This window comes from Saccoglossus kowalevskii, chromosome 19 (genome assembly GCF_978046115.1).
Source record: "Saccoglossus kowalevskii chromosome 19, keSacKowa6.1, whole genome shotgun sequence".
Lineage (NCBI taxonomy): Eukaryota > Metazoa > Hemichordata > Enteropneusta > Harrimaniidae > Saccoglossus > Saccoglossus kowalevskii.
Window position 1 is genome coordinate 20,593,975 of NC_140659.1, and position 16,647 is coordinate 20,610,621.

Sequence of the window (16,647 nt, forward strand, 5' to 3'; positions counted from 1 at the left end):
ACCTTTCTACTTTTTTTTTACCCGATAAACTGAATTTTTTTCTCTCTTAAGATGTGTGCTTTTAAACATGTTGAATTCCTCCTCTACCACGAATTAGACATCCATAAAATAATTAACATACAGGGCTACGTATAAACATTTTCTCATTACAAGCGTCAGCGCTTCTATGATCCAAATATATCGCGCTCGATTCCGAATAAAATTAAAACAGCATTAATATTTCAGAATGGATTTTTGCATAAAACAGAGATGTTTGCTGCATGGAATTATAATTATTCCTAATGTATGGAAAACTGAGTCTGTCCTAACATTGCATTATGTATTGACATTATTAATTGCAATCACTCTCCTCTTCGTAAATCAACAACCGAGAGATATCTAACTATAGAGGGAGACGTACACATTCAAAGCACATTATAGAGGGCGACAAACACATTTGAAGCTATTACGAGGATCATCATCATCAGTTATATCCGCATCGGGGGGGGGGGGGGTCACAATTAGAACCCTACCAACGAGTATGCACCAAAGTGGTCTGTACATTATATTTTGAAATGGGTAAGGGACGGTTTTTGACATTTTCTGGAATCAAAACAGTGATGATATACGCCATAAAATGAGTAACATGTGGTATAAATGGATCCATTTTACCAGAATTCCTGATGCAGCTTAACAAATATTTATGCAACTGGAGGTGGGTGTTCCTTGAAAATTTGTTTTGAGAATTTAGTCTTCTGGGCCGTGACCAAAAGTTGGAGCCTCGTATAAGTGACCTCCGAGATTCCCATGGTGCACCACACTATTGTAAACTATAACATGCGCAAAAAACGCAAAGGATCATGGGTAGATGCTTGTTTGTAAACAATGACACGCTATGGCCATCTGACGCATGCATGAAGCGTTGAATCCCCCTTTCAAATTTGAACCAACATTGTAGTGTTCACTTCCATTCAAGTTGATTTTGCACAATTGCAGCATTAACGTCCAGCACACAAGATTGCAGAGTTCATGCTTCTTCCAATAGAAGCTTTCATGATTACATCATTCTCTGCTTTTAATTTGAGTTCAAACGATTGCAGCATTTACTTTGCCGTTCAATAAAAGCTCACCTGAATTATGTGTTTACTTTCCCCATTGAGAACCAAAAATTGACAAAAATCATTTATACTCTATCCAAAATTTAGAGAAGACGACAAAAACAGTTTTGTTTGGAGACTGAGGAATAATTTATTGGTATAATGTCCAACAGAAAAACACATTAAAATTGTGAGAAGGGGCAATATATTTGATGTTATCGTACAGATGAATAGCGAGACCAACTAAAAATATAACTTTAAAAATAAATCACAGAATTCAAAAATGAAAATGTTTTCAAATGAGGTTATTCACAAATTTGTAATGACGACAGTAAATAAAGAGATGACCTTATATTTCCATTATTACAATCTAGTATTAAACGCAATCCATCAAGTTCACCTTTGATGACAGAAAGACACAAAATTGCAAATAAATTAATTGGAAACATTCTTTTCATTGATTTTAATGGTACTAGTTCGAAAAAAATGAGTTATTTTTAAAGCCTCTATTTCCAGCAGAAGGTTTATCTCGCCGACTGATCCCACCAAACTTTCGACCACGTCCGCCACGCCCACCAAATCCTCCTCGTCCGAATCCACCTCGTCCAAATCCATTTCTTCCCTGAGTGCTTGTCTCGATAATATCTGGTAGATGCTGAGCTTGTTCCAGAGTACATCCCCATCTGTTAACCCAGTGTGACTGCAAATACAGACAAGAATTGGTTGTTTTCATTGGTGCCAAAGAACACAAGTGATTGGTTAAGCATCAATGTCTCATTTGCATATGAACACATTTTTTTTAATTATTATGAATTATTAGAGTTGAAGACAGTCACTCACCTCAAGTTTGGGAATCACATCGTTGGGTACATCGAACACGGCGCTCTTTGTATTCGTACACATTCTCATTCCTCTGAACTTTTCCTTGACATCTTCCGGTATCTGGTTACCAAGGGCTCTCCAGACGTAGGAAAGCGCTCTCATTTCTGTCTGGCAACTGAATATATAAGTTGTATAACCCTAAACATGAAAACAAAATGTTATTTTATTCTCCCAGCATTTTGATTGCCTCAAAACATTGTTTTGATTTTGTTTTTAATTACTGTAGTTGTTCGAGTGTCAACCCCTCTGGGATAAAATTTATAACTTCTCCTGAGCGATAATTTATGCTAATTTATTCATAACAAATCGCCACGAGTGTCTTCATCGCCTAGCATCGTTCAAATTAACTTGAGGATCAGCCGTTACGCCCCGGGGTCACTAATCACTCTTGGGTGCGTTTACTAAGTGGAACAGCATTCAACCCTGCATTTCACATGAATATTGGTCTGCACATTTTGGAAGAACGAAAGTATATTCTAAACGAAGTTTCAAATAAAAACTAACACAACTGCTTATAATCGAATAAATGACTTGTTGTAAAATGCTTTAAATTTATACTCAAGCAGAGGTTTACACTTAGACAACCACGGCAGGCAAACTATTATAACATACGTGATTATAAGGTACCACTGTTTTGCATTCATGTCTAAAAGTAGACCCGATTGTGGATAGTACAAATGTAGGAATAAATGCTGCTGTCGAATGAAATCGCCAAAAATATTATTTTGTAATTCTGACATAGAGTGTAAGAAGAACATTACAATATTTTGTGTATAAAAGAGAAAAAAAATAATATTTTTTCCAAATTATAAAAATGATGTCAAAAATAAAAAAGATACTTTTATACTTTCTATAAGGGCTTTTACTGGTGAACCTGACAGTTTTGTTGTTTCTCAAAACGTGGCGGATAGTAATAATGGCACCGGTATTTTATTTTTATTCTATCGATTAGGACAATTTAACAAATAATATAGTTGCTGCTAAAAAGAATGTACATAAATAAACCAAGCAATGCCAAAATATGTGTGAGAATTTGTGTTACTACCTACTGTATCTAATCATTGTATGCTAGTTCCAGAGCCATTTAATCACGGTTGCAAATAGTACTTTTCGGATGCTGTATCCCTATTGTACAGGATTTTTAGTGCATTAAAGTTAATTGCATTTTTAATACCTCGTCTCAGAATTACATTTGAAATGAAGTTGGTATAATAAAATGGCACTAAACCAGAACTACATTTGGGTATATATGTCGTATATTACCTCAAATCTGGGACAGTAGTCTAAATAAACATGCAACAATTTCCATCAATTACGGCTGCATGTCAGCCATCTTGAATTGGATTGTAGATGTACAAAAATGACAAAAAACAAAACAAACCTCATCAGAATTGAGCAGTGATCTTGATGTGACATCAGTAGCTCCTGATACAAGTGCTAGAGCTGCTGCCAGGGCCTCAACTGGCCCTTTTTCTTCTATCAGTTTTTCTGCAGCTTCATGGAAAAGTTTAATGGCAGATTCGGGTACAGCATCTAAAGATCTGAAATGTGAATACATTATGAATCATTCCGGCCATTTTTAAACCAAAAGTTGCATTAGAATTGCATGCTGGATTTAAATATGCACGATGAATTTTAAATACTCATTTACAAACTCATTTTAACAATAATACACCCTCATCATTTTAGGAAGTGCATACGCTACTCAAGAGCAGATAGGATAATCCTAAAAGCGGCAAAGTCAACTTTTGTCAAATTTACCATGTAATTTTTTTCAAAATTGCGATCAAGACCTCAAGCCAATAGTAAATTGTGTTTATTTGATCAAATCTCACAAAAAAAATACAAAAAGAAATTACGAAAAATTCAGAAAGGGAATATTACATACGAATTAATAAAACTACTTACTTGAGTGCATCGTCTGCAGATGTTTTTATAATATCTTCAGGTTGAGGGGCACCAACTCTTCTAAATTTTATGCCCTGAAAGAAAGAAAACTATCAATGAAAAAGAAACCAACACAGAAGTACAAATTTTGTTCTATTGAATGGTACAGGTTAAGAGCTCTGAATTCCAAAGTCCACTTTTCTCATATTTCACAAATTAACGCAGTTTCTTTTGTGTTTCTGAAATTTCGATCAAGACCTGTATCCAATCAGAAATTATGTCAATTTGGTTCAAAATAGCGAAATTACAGAAAAATACATAAAAAGATGCACATAAAAAACTGCTGCTGTGAAAAATAATGGCGGTCAAAGGTCAAACATGTATATTAATACCCAATGACTGAATAGAAGCACCGGAAAGTAATTCCTGATAGTCATTTTTAATTGAGACTTTTAGACTAGATGAAAGTTTCAAGGATCTCAATTTAGAAACAAAACAAAGAAATTTCAATAATTTCACTACTTAGTGGAAGGATACAAATGTTGATGGCTGTGAAGAGGTTGTGGAAGATTACAAATGTTGATGGTTGTGAAGAGGTTGTGAAAGGTTACAAATTTGATGGCTGTGAAGTGGTTAACACATGCACATGGATGTAATGTTTTGCATGTTTTTAGTGTTATTGTTGTAAATGTAATCACAATATACTTACCGCTCTTCTTTCTATAAGCTTTAAAACATGTTCCTCATTTGGTTTATAAAAACACACAGACACACCGGTTCTGCCGGCTCTACCAGTACGGCCAGATCGGTGAATATAGTTTTCAGCATCCTGTCAAAATGAAACAAACCATAGAATATACTGTAAATCACGAGACATTTGTTTTGCAAATGTTTGCAAATTTTGTGTCTGGAAACTTTGTAGCAGAAAACAGTTCATTTGGGATCTAAAGACAGTGAGTTTCTGACTTTCAGTGGGGTTCTAAGGAGCCACAGTAATTTTCATTAGGGTTCTAAGGAGTTGCAGTAACTGGGACTCTCGGAAGTCAGATACTTTCAATATGGTAGTAGGGGATCACAGTGACTTTCACTGAGGTTCCAGAAAATCAGTGACTTTAATGTGGTACTAGGGAGTCACACTGACTTTCATTGGGGTTCCAGGGAGTCACAGTAACTTTCACTGGGACTCAAGGGAGTCAAATACTTTCAAGTTGGTACTAGGGAGTCACAGTGACTTTCATTGGGGTTCTAGGGAGTCACAGTGACTTTCATTGGGGTTCTAGGGAGTCAGTGAGTTGCACGTTATTTTGCTCTGAGTACCTTCAAATTTTCAAATCTTAAAAATAAAAGATTTACATTACATTACCCACAATACAGCAAACATATTCTCAAAGCGATTAGTTTCTAGCTAGCTGTCTACTGCTACAGAAACAGCATAAATTATCTTACCTTAGGAGGTTCACACATTACAATCAGATCAACTTCAGGAATGTCTAGACCTCTGGCAGCAACATCAGTAGCCACGAGACAACGGAATTTACCATCACGAAAACCCTGCGATAAATCAAATCACAATTTCAATTCATGGATTGATTATTAAAAAATTATACCGGTTTCGGAAATACTAAAACATAATGAATGGGCTGAAAAAACTACAGCAGAGATGGCACAGCCTATTTTTCAAAAATATATTTATAAGTTAACATAAGCATTTTAGCAATTTGCATGTCAACAGTCAACTTTGGTTGCCGTTCACAAAATAAACTTGTTTAATTTTTGACAGATTTTTTCTATGATTTTGATCAAGCCCTGTGGGTAGTGAGAAATTATGTCTATTTGGTCAATTTTAATTAATGAAATTAAAGATGAAAATGTGAACAAACTTGTGTCTAAATTAATTATAAATTACGTTTAAACTGACATTCACAACCATACACATATTTAACACCTTAAAAACGCCACCGTCATGACACTGCGTTTCGCACAACGAGATATACATATAAAAATACTGTAAAATAATTTATTTTAGCTGGAATTAATTTTCGCTGAAAAGACTTTTTCGGTGTTTTCTGTGGAATTTATTTTCACTGATTTTTGACGAGTTAAATGTAAAATAGAAGAAAAAATGTATATTCGCTGGATTTTATTTTCACTGAATCATTCCTTCAGCAAAAATAGCGAAAATTATTCCAAGCGAAAATAAAGCATTCTACAGTAGTTGGGTTTTTTTATGTGTAGAAGCGACTAGGGATTTAACTAACTTGGCTCTATTGGCAAAATTAGAGCAGTGAGCCACAACTCCCAGAATGCATTTCATTATTACCTTTAATGTGATCTCTCGCTGGTTCTGGGCAATGTCACCGTGCAACACTTGAACGTCTTGTCGTATACTTGAACTCAATCCCATTTCATTCGCGTCTTTCTTCGTTTCTGTAAATATCATACACCGGCCGTGCTTACCGCTGTATACTTGTACGACATCACTGATAGTCGCTGCTCGCTGCCGATAATGGCATCTGATTGCTAAATGCTAGTGAAAACAGAAGGTTCATTGCAATAATTTTTAATAATAGACGAACCTTTGTATTGGCGGCAGTGAGCATATTGGTATTTTACTGCCTGGCAACCACAGCGGTTGAAAACTCACGATAAACTGTATTTTGGGCTAGAAGTTGAGACTCCTGAACAGTGTAACAAGATTACCCCTACATATATAAATTTGGTTGTTCAGGATTGTCTCATAGTTGAGTTTGTGCAGTTTTGTCAAATTTAGTTGTCTTTAATGACTCTTCGACAGGTGCTTCACGCAAAGCCCATATAAATACATGTACAGTGGTGCTATCTTAGAACTTTTTGTGACGTACCACACCAAAGAAAAGCAGCCACCCAAGGTACTTATAAAATGGTCCTTTATAGACAAGGTTTTTATATGGAGGTTGATTAATTTTTTAATAAAATTATAAAAATTAATTTTTAACTCAAGGAGAAACTTATGAACAGATATTTGACTAAGAATAAATAAAACTTGTTTGTCTCGATTAAACTGAAAATGGTTAAACATGCAATTATCTTCTGTCATTTTGACCTTTATACTAACCAAGGTATCTGACCTCTGACCCCAACAGTGTCAAAAGGGTGATGACTGGTGGCAGCAACTCAGTTTTTATTTATCTGCTATTTATCACTGCTACTAAATTTTAAGATTTTCAAAAATTTTCCAAAATTCTTGGAATTTGGTTTTTGAAATTATAATGATTTACAAATTGACAACTTCGTTTTAATGCAAATGAGTATTATTTTGAAAAGAATTACAGATTTTAATTTTTAACAATCTGATGATGTATGACACATGAACAATGAATGGTGTCACCATGGTGACAGACAGACATCAAACAAAAGATTGTTTAAGTTAGGAATTTCCCATTAGCTGCTTTTATATAACATTAAATGTTTGTAGAATTAAACACGAAAAAAAAAATGTTAAAGAAGAAATGTGAATAACTACCGTAGGTTTTTTTTTCAAAAATGCATCTTGATAAATAAAACAAGCAGCCTCTCGGCTGAGATAGCTCCGCTGTTAGCAATGCACATTTCAATTAAGAACAGAAGATATCATTAGAAAATGAACAATATGTATAGTATCAAAGCAATCGGACTAGCTGTTTTTAACAAGAAGTCGAAAATATCACTTTTCACCAAAAATAACAAAAATATTCATCAAAATTAGAAAATTGAAGATATCATCATGAAATGAACAAATCTGAGAGAGATCCACATGTAGTACCTATATATGTAATATCAAAGCAATCAGAATTGAGGTTTTTAACAAGAAATCGAAAATATCACTTTTTACTAAAAATGACAAAAATATTCATCAGAATTAGAGAATTAAAGATATCATTACAAAATGAACAAATCTGAGAGAGGTCCACATTTAGTACCTATATATGTAATATCAAAGCAATTGGATTTGCAGTTTTTAGCAAGAAGTCGAAAATATCACTTTTTACCAAAAATGACAAAAATATTCACCAAAATTAGAGAATTGAAGATATCATGAAATGAACAAATCTGAGAGAGGTCTACCCAAGGTACATATACACCAAATATAAAAGCATTCAGGCTTATAGTTTTTAAGAAGAAGTTGAAAAAGTAAAACATTGACACGGACGACGACGGACAATCACTCATATGATAAGCTCCGCTCGACAAATTCGACAGCGTAGCTTGTAAAATAATGTTTTGATGGTAAATAATAAAGTATTGTTTGATACAATACTGTAAAATACTTTATTTTAGCTGGAATTAATTTTCACTGAAAAGACATTTTGACTTCTTTGTGTGGAATTTATTTTCACTGTTTTTTGGCGAGTTGAATGAAGAGTGAAAACAGGAAAAAAAGGTATTTTGGCTGGATTTTATTTTCTTCGATTCACTTTTTCAGCAAAAATAAATACAGCAATGTAAACTTCAGTGCGCATGTTAACATACGTAAACCAGGATAACATGCTTTTGAGTTTTACATCATTTCTTGAATAAATAATTACTGTCAAAACAATACTTTTATTTTACGATAAATTAGACTATTTGAACCAAAAAAATGCCTTTTTAATTAATCAATTTGTACTTACTTCAACTGTGGTAGCAGTTTTCAACTTCTGTTGTCCAATTAAATCAACTCTTTTAATCTCGCTTTTCATGTATTTTTTCGCAGTCCTATAAACCCACTCTGGTAGGGTTGCTGAGAACAACAGCGTCTGGGGGTTTTCACCAGGGTTATCTGTAAGTATGTAATCAAAGAAAGCTTAGAAAGAATTCCAACCAGCATTTACCTATCTTGTACTACCAGAAAGATGCATTTACTTTTCCTGTACCACCAGAGGGAGATTTTTACTGATCATGAATCACCAGACATTTACTGATCTTATACTACTAAAGAGAGATATTTACTTTTTTTGTACCACAAGAGGGAGACATTTACTGATCTTGTATCATAAGAGGGAGACATTTACTGATCTTGTACCACAAGAGGGGGACATTTACTGATCATGTACCACAAGGGGGGGAGTGGGGCATTTACTGATCTTGTACCAATAGAGGGAGACGTTTACTGAACTTGTACCAATAGAGGGAGACATTTACTGATCTTGTACCAATAGAGGGAGACATTTAGTGATCTTGTACCAGTAGAGGGAGACATTTAGTGATCTTGTACCAGTAGAGGGAGACATTTAGTGATCTTGTACCACAAAAGGGGGGGGATATTTATTGATCTTGTACCAATAGAGGGAGACATTTACTGATCTTGTACCACTAGAGGGAGGCATTTACTGATCTTGTACCACTAGAGGGAGACATTTACTGATCTTGTACCACTAGAGGGAGACATTTACTGATCATGAACCACAAGAGAGATATTTACCCATCTTGTACGATGCTGATAGAATCTCTTCAACAGTGTCTGCAAAACCCATATCCAGCATTCTATCCACTTCATCCAAAATCACATGTTTCAGTTGACTTAAGTTAAGAGTGTTTTTTTGGACGTAATCAAGAATTCTTCCCGGTGTTCCAACTAAGACGTCGACACCACGCCGGATTGCAGACTCCTGTGGCCAGTACGCGGTACCGCCGTAAACACACAAAGTTGAAAGTCTTGGGTTCGATGCCTGAAAATCTTCAGAAACCTTTGAAAATAAAGTGGTAAGTTTAATATCCCATATAAGAGGAATTCTCAGTTTTATTATTGATTATCAATGGAATATTCAAGTCGTACCACATTTTAAGTCCTTGATGAAATGAAGTCTGAAACTTATAATTTGGGTTCTGCATTTCTCTGCCAATCATTGCTTAAATGTTTTCTTTCAAATTTAGTACAAATATTCCACACAAGGTCATCACATCAGTTTGCATTTTAATTAATCAAAAAAAGGGTTTTGTTGTTGTTTGTATCAATACCTCACATAAATTAACCAATTCTATTCAAAGCTGACCATACCACCAACAAGATATGAAATATTTTTTTTTCATTCAATCCAATATGGCCACCAGGCGACTATTTTTGTCATGACAATTTTTCAACTCTAATACCATGAGTGTGTTTACAATTAATAATACTTATTGGGTGTGATCCAATCCAATATGGCAGACATGTGGCCATTTAGTTTTTCATTGTACACATGTATGGTATATACACACAATACTGGATTAATATTTGCAGGGTTGGCTTGGACAGTTTCTTCCAAACACGAGATGACTATACATTACAAATAGACTTCCAAATTACAAATTTAATTCATCATTCAATCAACTTTTTGTTTTACCTATTGGAAGCTTCTCGGAGAAATAGGGAAATTTCAATGGTTTAAAAAATCTGAAATAAAAAGGTGGCTTAAAGGCAATTTTTTTTCTTGTTTAAATTTTTCTGTAATTTTCGTTGAATTCAGTCTTAATTTTCTAGATTTTGATAGAAATTTGAAATTTTCGTAACATTTCATGTGGAAAGAGCAGAATATAAATGAAACTATTTTGTGGATGGTACCTGAAGTTGACTTTAGGTTGCTCGGAGAGTTAAACATAAATATTTTGTGAAACTGGACTAAAAGTTGAATTGAAGTAGAAGAGAGTTAAGCTTCATGAAATACTAAATTACTACAAGACAACTTACTTGCTTGGCCAATTCTCTGGTTGGTGCCATCACTAACACTTGAGGTGGACGCCCAGCTTTGAATTCTGTGTTTTTCAATTTTTCAACCAATGGTAACGCAAACGCTAATGTCTTGCCAGTACCGGTCCCTAGAAACAAAACAGATTTATTAGTTCGTGCTAAAAAGCATAAAAAAAGATTAATTTCGCAAGAACAGTAAGTTCATGCCACTTTGCTTCGTTAGCACTACACTATGCTAGCACTTTGTCAAAAAGTTCATCTTTGTTGTTTTTATTCTGGCTCACTAAAAAGTCATCATCGCTCACTACCACCCTGACCGCAGTTGATTCCTTTCCAGTCGCTAGCCCGAGCAGATGCCTAAAAAACGCAAGAACGCTGACAGCATGTGAATCACAAAGATCCAAAGAGGTTGAGGGTAAGGTCAAGATGGCCAAGGTGAGACGATTGAACTGTGGAAATGCAGACCATATTTTAAAAGTGAAAATTGTTCTTTCTCGTTAGGTCTCATTTTGTGCAAGTGATGAATCATGGTGGTCGACACTAAGGTTAAACTTAATTTAAATCTTTTTTTTTGTGATTTTCAGTTCGCATCCACAAACATTTTTTTGCTGGTTGAAATATAAAATGACCAGACCCATTGCATGTTCAATAAAAAATTGCGATCTTTTGTCTTGGGCATGTGTATATTTCAACTTTGAGGTCAAATACTCAATCAAATTTATAATCAAATTTTAAAGTCTGGTTTTGTAGTTTATGCGAGTTAATATTTGAGTCCCAGAAGCTTTTAAATCAGCATGACAAGTGTCATCAGTGATAGTTTGCAAGACATTTGATCAGGTTCAGCTTATTCTGTAGTGGATGAAACAACAGATGCTGCAATTCTCAAACAACTAATTACTTGTATTTGATATATATAGACAACCGTCAACCAATGTATTGTAAGTAACAGAATGTTCATAATTAGATAATTTACTTCACAGTTTATTTATCTGTTTTATTCAATTCTGCTACTCACAGCAATATGTGTGCAGGTGAAGATTTCTTAATGAATATTGATGCTTTATTTAAAGGCACTCTTCAAATAGCACAACACAGTTTTTTGAAACCAAACAGTTGGATTTTAGACACTTGGTCTCATGGTACTGCTGTGATGGTCGGCGAAAAAACTAGGGTGATAATTTTATTTATGAACACATACCAAGAAGATTAACATTCACTGTGTAGCACACAGGCTTGCAGAGGTCATGAAAGTGGCCTATTAATGCGATTTTATATTGAGATATTCATCGCATACATTCTTCGTAGTATATTAAACCTTTAAAATATTAATAACTAAGCATTGAATTTTTGCTAAGTCACACAACGTTTACAATAGATGAGAAAATCATGTCTATACTTACTTGCTTGGGCAATCACGTCATGTCCGTCATAAACGTAGTCGAATGTTTTAGCTTGAATTGGAAACAAGTGAGTGATGCTACGAGCTGAAAGTTGAAAACATACAAATTTAGAAGAATAAAATCCACAAATGCGGCAATTGCCTTTGTATGATTTTGTCAACTTGAATATTAAAAATATTTAGTCAATTTGTTTTTTTCAAAATCAGTGCACATGTAATTGATTGATGAAGGCAAAGCTACGACAGAGAATAACCTGTGAAAAACCTGTTTTGAATCATCTCTGTTGCATTTCAACTAATACATTTCACAGCAAAATATGATCCAACATGAAAACTGCAGTGATTCTTTGGTTTAAGATCACAAATACATATTGGATTTCTGATGGCCACCATTTAAATTCTCAGTAAACATATAGCGCACAAGAGCAAAAAAAGTAGCAGTGTTGCAGCCAACTCAAAATGCATTCTGGGTCAACAAACGAGGAGATCCCTTTGCACATGACACTTTGCTACAGAATGTAAAAATTTGGTAGTTCTGCACAAAACAAGTCGGTTATTTATTGAATTAGCTACAACCCGACGTTATTATATTGATTCATTTTGAACGCTGGATCTATTCCAAACACAATGATTTGAAGAAATAACAATTCAGAATACACATTGAAGCGATCACTGATGATATACTCGCCTTTCAATGAAGCTATCGTCTGTGGTGAAAGTCGAAAATTACTAAATGCTCCTGCTTTCTCTTCCTTTGTTAATTCCTACGATTAAAAACAATATAGTTGTCATGACGATAAATGAAAAACAGAATTTTCACATAATTATAATTTTTCTGATCAGTCTCAATTACATACCTTTGGTTCCTCTGTAACTTCAGTCTTGTCATTGTTACTATGGTTACTACTGGTCACATCTACTACTTCTTTCTTTGTCGGCTTCTCTGTGTTACTACTCTCACTACCACTATCATCTTTTTTCTCTTTCTTGTGTTTTTTGCTCTTTTTAATTTTCACTTCAGAACTTTCAGCTTCAGCTTCTGCTTCATCTTCGTGCTTTCGTTTCTTATTTTTCTTATCTTTTTTGATCTTCTATGGGATAATAATAATAATAATTACTATACTTGAGTTGGGAAAATTTGAGGATACGCCACTAAAAGTTGACAGAATGATAATGATGATCTGTTTGGCATTAATCAATTTTAACCAACAATTTGAATATCCAGTGATCAATATTACCCTGTAAACAACAACTAAAATATACAATGGTGCCACTATACTCGTTTGACAGCCATTTTTTTTATTAACTATCGTACAGGGATCTCACCAGCCCAACACGAGTGCCGGACGGTCATGAATATTAATGAGCTATATGAATATTAATCATCAATGAATATTAATGAGTTCGGTCGCAGTGCAAATATTTTTGGACATTAAGACATTATGTTTCACAATTTAGAAGAGTTTGAATTAAAAAATTAAATTTATTCGAAATGCGAATGCTGCAGACTAAAAAACAGAAACAAATATATTATTGTTTAATATTAATGTCTATTGTAAAAAGTTAAATAAAACACATTTGAAACCAGGAAAATTTCACGATGTTATTTACTCCAAATACATTCTCCTTCAAAAAATCGAACACATAATTATTTGGAGTATTGTTGTAATTTATTATTCGTACAATCAATTTCTAAAACGTATATATTCACAGTAATAAGCGAACAAATAAAACTTTTGAACTTACAAAGTTACGATGTGACATAACTTACTTCGCGATGTTATACACCGATTATACCAATAATTCCTCTTACCGGTTACTCAGTCATGATGCCAAGCAAAAAATGTTACTTTGTTTTTTTGATATGAAATAAAAGTAAAATTTGACTTAGTTTTATCAAGAGTAGATATTTTTGATCACTCGATCGCTTCGATCAAAAACACAGCCCGCCATGATGTTTGTGACATATTAGTTGAGAGGCATGTGTCCATTGACCCGATGGGTCAATAATTCCATCAAGCATTTCCGTGCAGGGTTCTCTACGAGGGGTTTTAACAGGGCGCCGCGCCCTGTTATCTGAAATCATTATATTTCCTGTGTGCCCTGGTCCCAGACAAAGAATTGTTTACAAAACAGGTCTTCCGAAGATATTCATCGTACTCAGGGTAACTGGATCATTGTTTTAAGGTGCACCTGTGAAAATCTTGGCTTGTCATCACAGCAGGTCACCGTGAGGTGATAACACCACCGAACAAAAAGTTGCACGTTTTTTCATCATGATTAAAAATGAACATGTGGCCTAGAAAAGTGCATTACCGTACCCATATTTTTACTGACGTCAAATATATAAAAACGATTCGTTAAAACATAAGGTCTATAGTTAAAATCAAGTTCACGCTGTGACTTGTAGCAGCAACAACGTCACCGTCGAGCAGAACAAAGGCAGCCCTTTGCATGATCAGTAAACAAGCAGCGCAGCCGACGTACCATCACAGACATCGCTGATCACCAAGAAGTCCACCTGAATGTTTGCTTAAACATGTAAATGTTTATATTTTGACGAATGTCACGATTTAAAGTTGAATTTTCTTTAAATCACGATTTACAAACCCCAGTAGTGGAGGAAATAAATTTACTTGTGTTTTTCGCGTCAATGCATGGCTTTGGCTAATCAAAAGCATCGTTACATTCACAGGTTGTTTTAACACAGGCGTCTAGGGAAAATTTCGGGGCTACATAAATTGATCGGTTCTAACAGTAGGTTGGTTTTGACAGGTTTTACTGCATTTCAAACCTTGAGTCAGAGCTTTGTTGAAATTTGCGTAATCAATTTCAGGATTTACTGGACATGATTCTTGGGAATACATTCTTCTTGAGTTGGTTCTACTTATTTTGTCAGTAAACTTTGACACTTGTCCACTGAATTGATAGTGTATCTGTGCATGCATTATTTTGGGAAGTGCCATTACAATGTTTAAAAAGTCACCCGCTCGTCCAAATTTATTGATGATCGTTACTTGGTATAATTCGCATCTTTCTTTTTATATACCTGAAGCCACGGTATAAAGTTTAATGTCAACCTCCAAATAGTAACACATCCTGGTAATATCTGGTGGAGGGAATTTCTCAGACCCCCCCCCCCATAATGGAACATTGCTATTGAATATCAAAAACAGTAAAACATAGAAAATACTGAATGAATAATATTGGAAATTATTGCAGTTGATTGTTAGGCCAAAATAAAAATTGTTTTGTTGCCCACCGACCAAAAAATATGAAATATCGGGTCGCGTTCCCCCCCATATACCTCGGCTATTTATGATACCCTTAGTTTTCATGAGTTTAAAAAAAATAAAAATCTGACTGACCGACCCAATTATTCAACTTTCCGACTTGAGGGCAACAAAAGTTGTTGTTTTTTTGGCCTTATAGTGTAGCAATGTTTTCACAAAGTACCAGGATGTATGACCGTTACGGGTCACGCATATGGACTACAGTACTAGTATACCGGTACTATGCTAACGTTAGTAAACATTAAAAAAAATAGTCAGCAGAAACTAGAATCATATTAATCGAAACAAATCAGACAGTCTGAGACTCTCCATACAAAAATATATAACGTTTTTACACCACCTGCGTATCGCATAGTGATTTTAGTGTTGAAAATTTTAACTACGTTTAACCGGAAATGGGTTTCCATGTGGATCGAGGCAATAATTTGATTTATACAATACTACACACGATCAACACGAAAACAGCGACAATCCCACATAAAAACTGCTGCAGGAAAAAAAAAGAAACACAAAACATACGAACATTGCACAACAATATTTACTATACATGAGAACGCCATGACGCATTTGGCGATTCGACGTACCTTTTCCTTCGCATCTTTCTTCGATTTTTTGGACTTTTTGTGTTTGACTTCAGTCTCTGAACCGCTCGATTGATTCTTGACTTCTTCCTCCATGGTATCAATCAACTGGACAGGCATGAGATAACGAAGGGGAAGCGTAAAGTAGCAAAAAAACGAGGAAGGATCTCGACACAAAACGTGTCAAACGAAATAGCACATGGAAAGGAACGATCACGTGACACGGATGGCAACATTTTACCTTCAACCCTTGACCTTTACACGACTATCGACATTTGCCCGACAGATGGCGCAACTTCTTAATCAGTGTTCCACAACATACTATTTTTCAACCTTTATATTTAGACTTCTGTACAGTCTCTTTTTTATCATTTGGTGTTTTTCAATAAAATATGGCACCATTAATACACCATATTTTTTCACATTTTCTTCATTTTAAAAATAAACTTTTTATTCACTGCCTTTTTTTTGCAACTATTCTTTCTATTAAAACCAATTGCACTAGAAACACAACGATCTGTATCAATTGTCTTAATAGATTTCAGAAAAACAAATTTACATGAAATTTTGCTCACCATATCAGGAATCTTGGTGCACATGGTCAGAAATTATCTTTTCCACCATTGTCAACTTTTTGCATCATCTACAAAATGATTTCGTAGTCTGTTTCTTTCCACATGATATAATTTTTTTTTCACACAATATTAACATAAAAGTTTACAGTAACAAAAACATACACACACTGAAAAACTGAATAGAAAAGAAAAGTTTGTGGAGTTTTCTATTTTGTACCCTTCAATGGCAACTATCATGTTTTGTTTGTACTATTTTAATAAAAAATAAATTCAAACATTTTTAACCAGTT

General features: G+C 34.5%; 1 protein-coding gene across 2 annotated transcripts; it reads right to left on the bottom strand.

The window, feature by feature from the left end:
- Positions 1-1,202: 1,202 nt before the first annotated feature.
- On the bottom strand, positions 1,203-16,011 carry LOC100376073 (nucleolar RNA helicase 2-like). 2 transcript variants are annotated; one of them, XM_006820718.3, is made up of 14 exons: positions 15,786-16,011; positions 12,766-12,996; positions 12,597-12,672; positions 11,910-11,993; positions 10,510-10,637; positions 9,265-9,529; positions 8,474-8,622; positions 6,166-6,372; positions 5,292-5,396; positions 4,555-4,674; positions 3,867-3,940; positions 3,340-3,499; positions 1,917-2,096; positions 1,203-1,776 (listed from the first exon to the last, which is right to left on the bottom strand). In XM_006820718.3, the coding sequence occupies exons 1-14, from the start codon at positions 15,900-15,902 to the stop codon at positions 1,549-1,551; spliced, it is 2,124 nt and encodes a 707-aa protein (XP_006820781.1). In that variant the 5' UTR covers positions 15,903-16,011; the 3' UTR covers positions 1,203-1,548. The 2 variants fall into 2 exon arrangements, with proteins under 2 accessions (XP_006820781.1, XP_002738237.2); XM_002738191.4 differs by having other exon boundaries at positions 12,766-12,999.
- Between the last annotated feature and the right edge of the window lie 636 nt (positions 16,012-16,647).

Excerpts from the sequence above, each read along its gene's own strand:
- LOC100376073 (XM_002738191.4), bottom strand. The coding sequence starts at position 15,902 with ATGCCTGTCCAGTTGATTGATACCATGGAGGAAGAAGTCAAGAATCAA. Across the intron at positions 11,994-12,596 it reads GACGATAGCTTCATTGAAAG|CTCGTAGCATCACTCACTTG; the intron begins GCGAGTATATCA and ends TTCAACTTTCAG. Across the intron at positions 3,500-3,866 it reads TCTGCAGACGATGCACTCAA|ATCTTTAGATGCTGTACCCG; the intron begins GTAAGTAGTTTT and ends TTCACATTTCAG.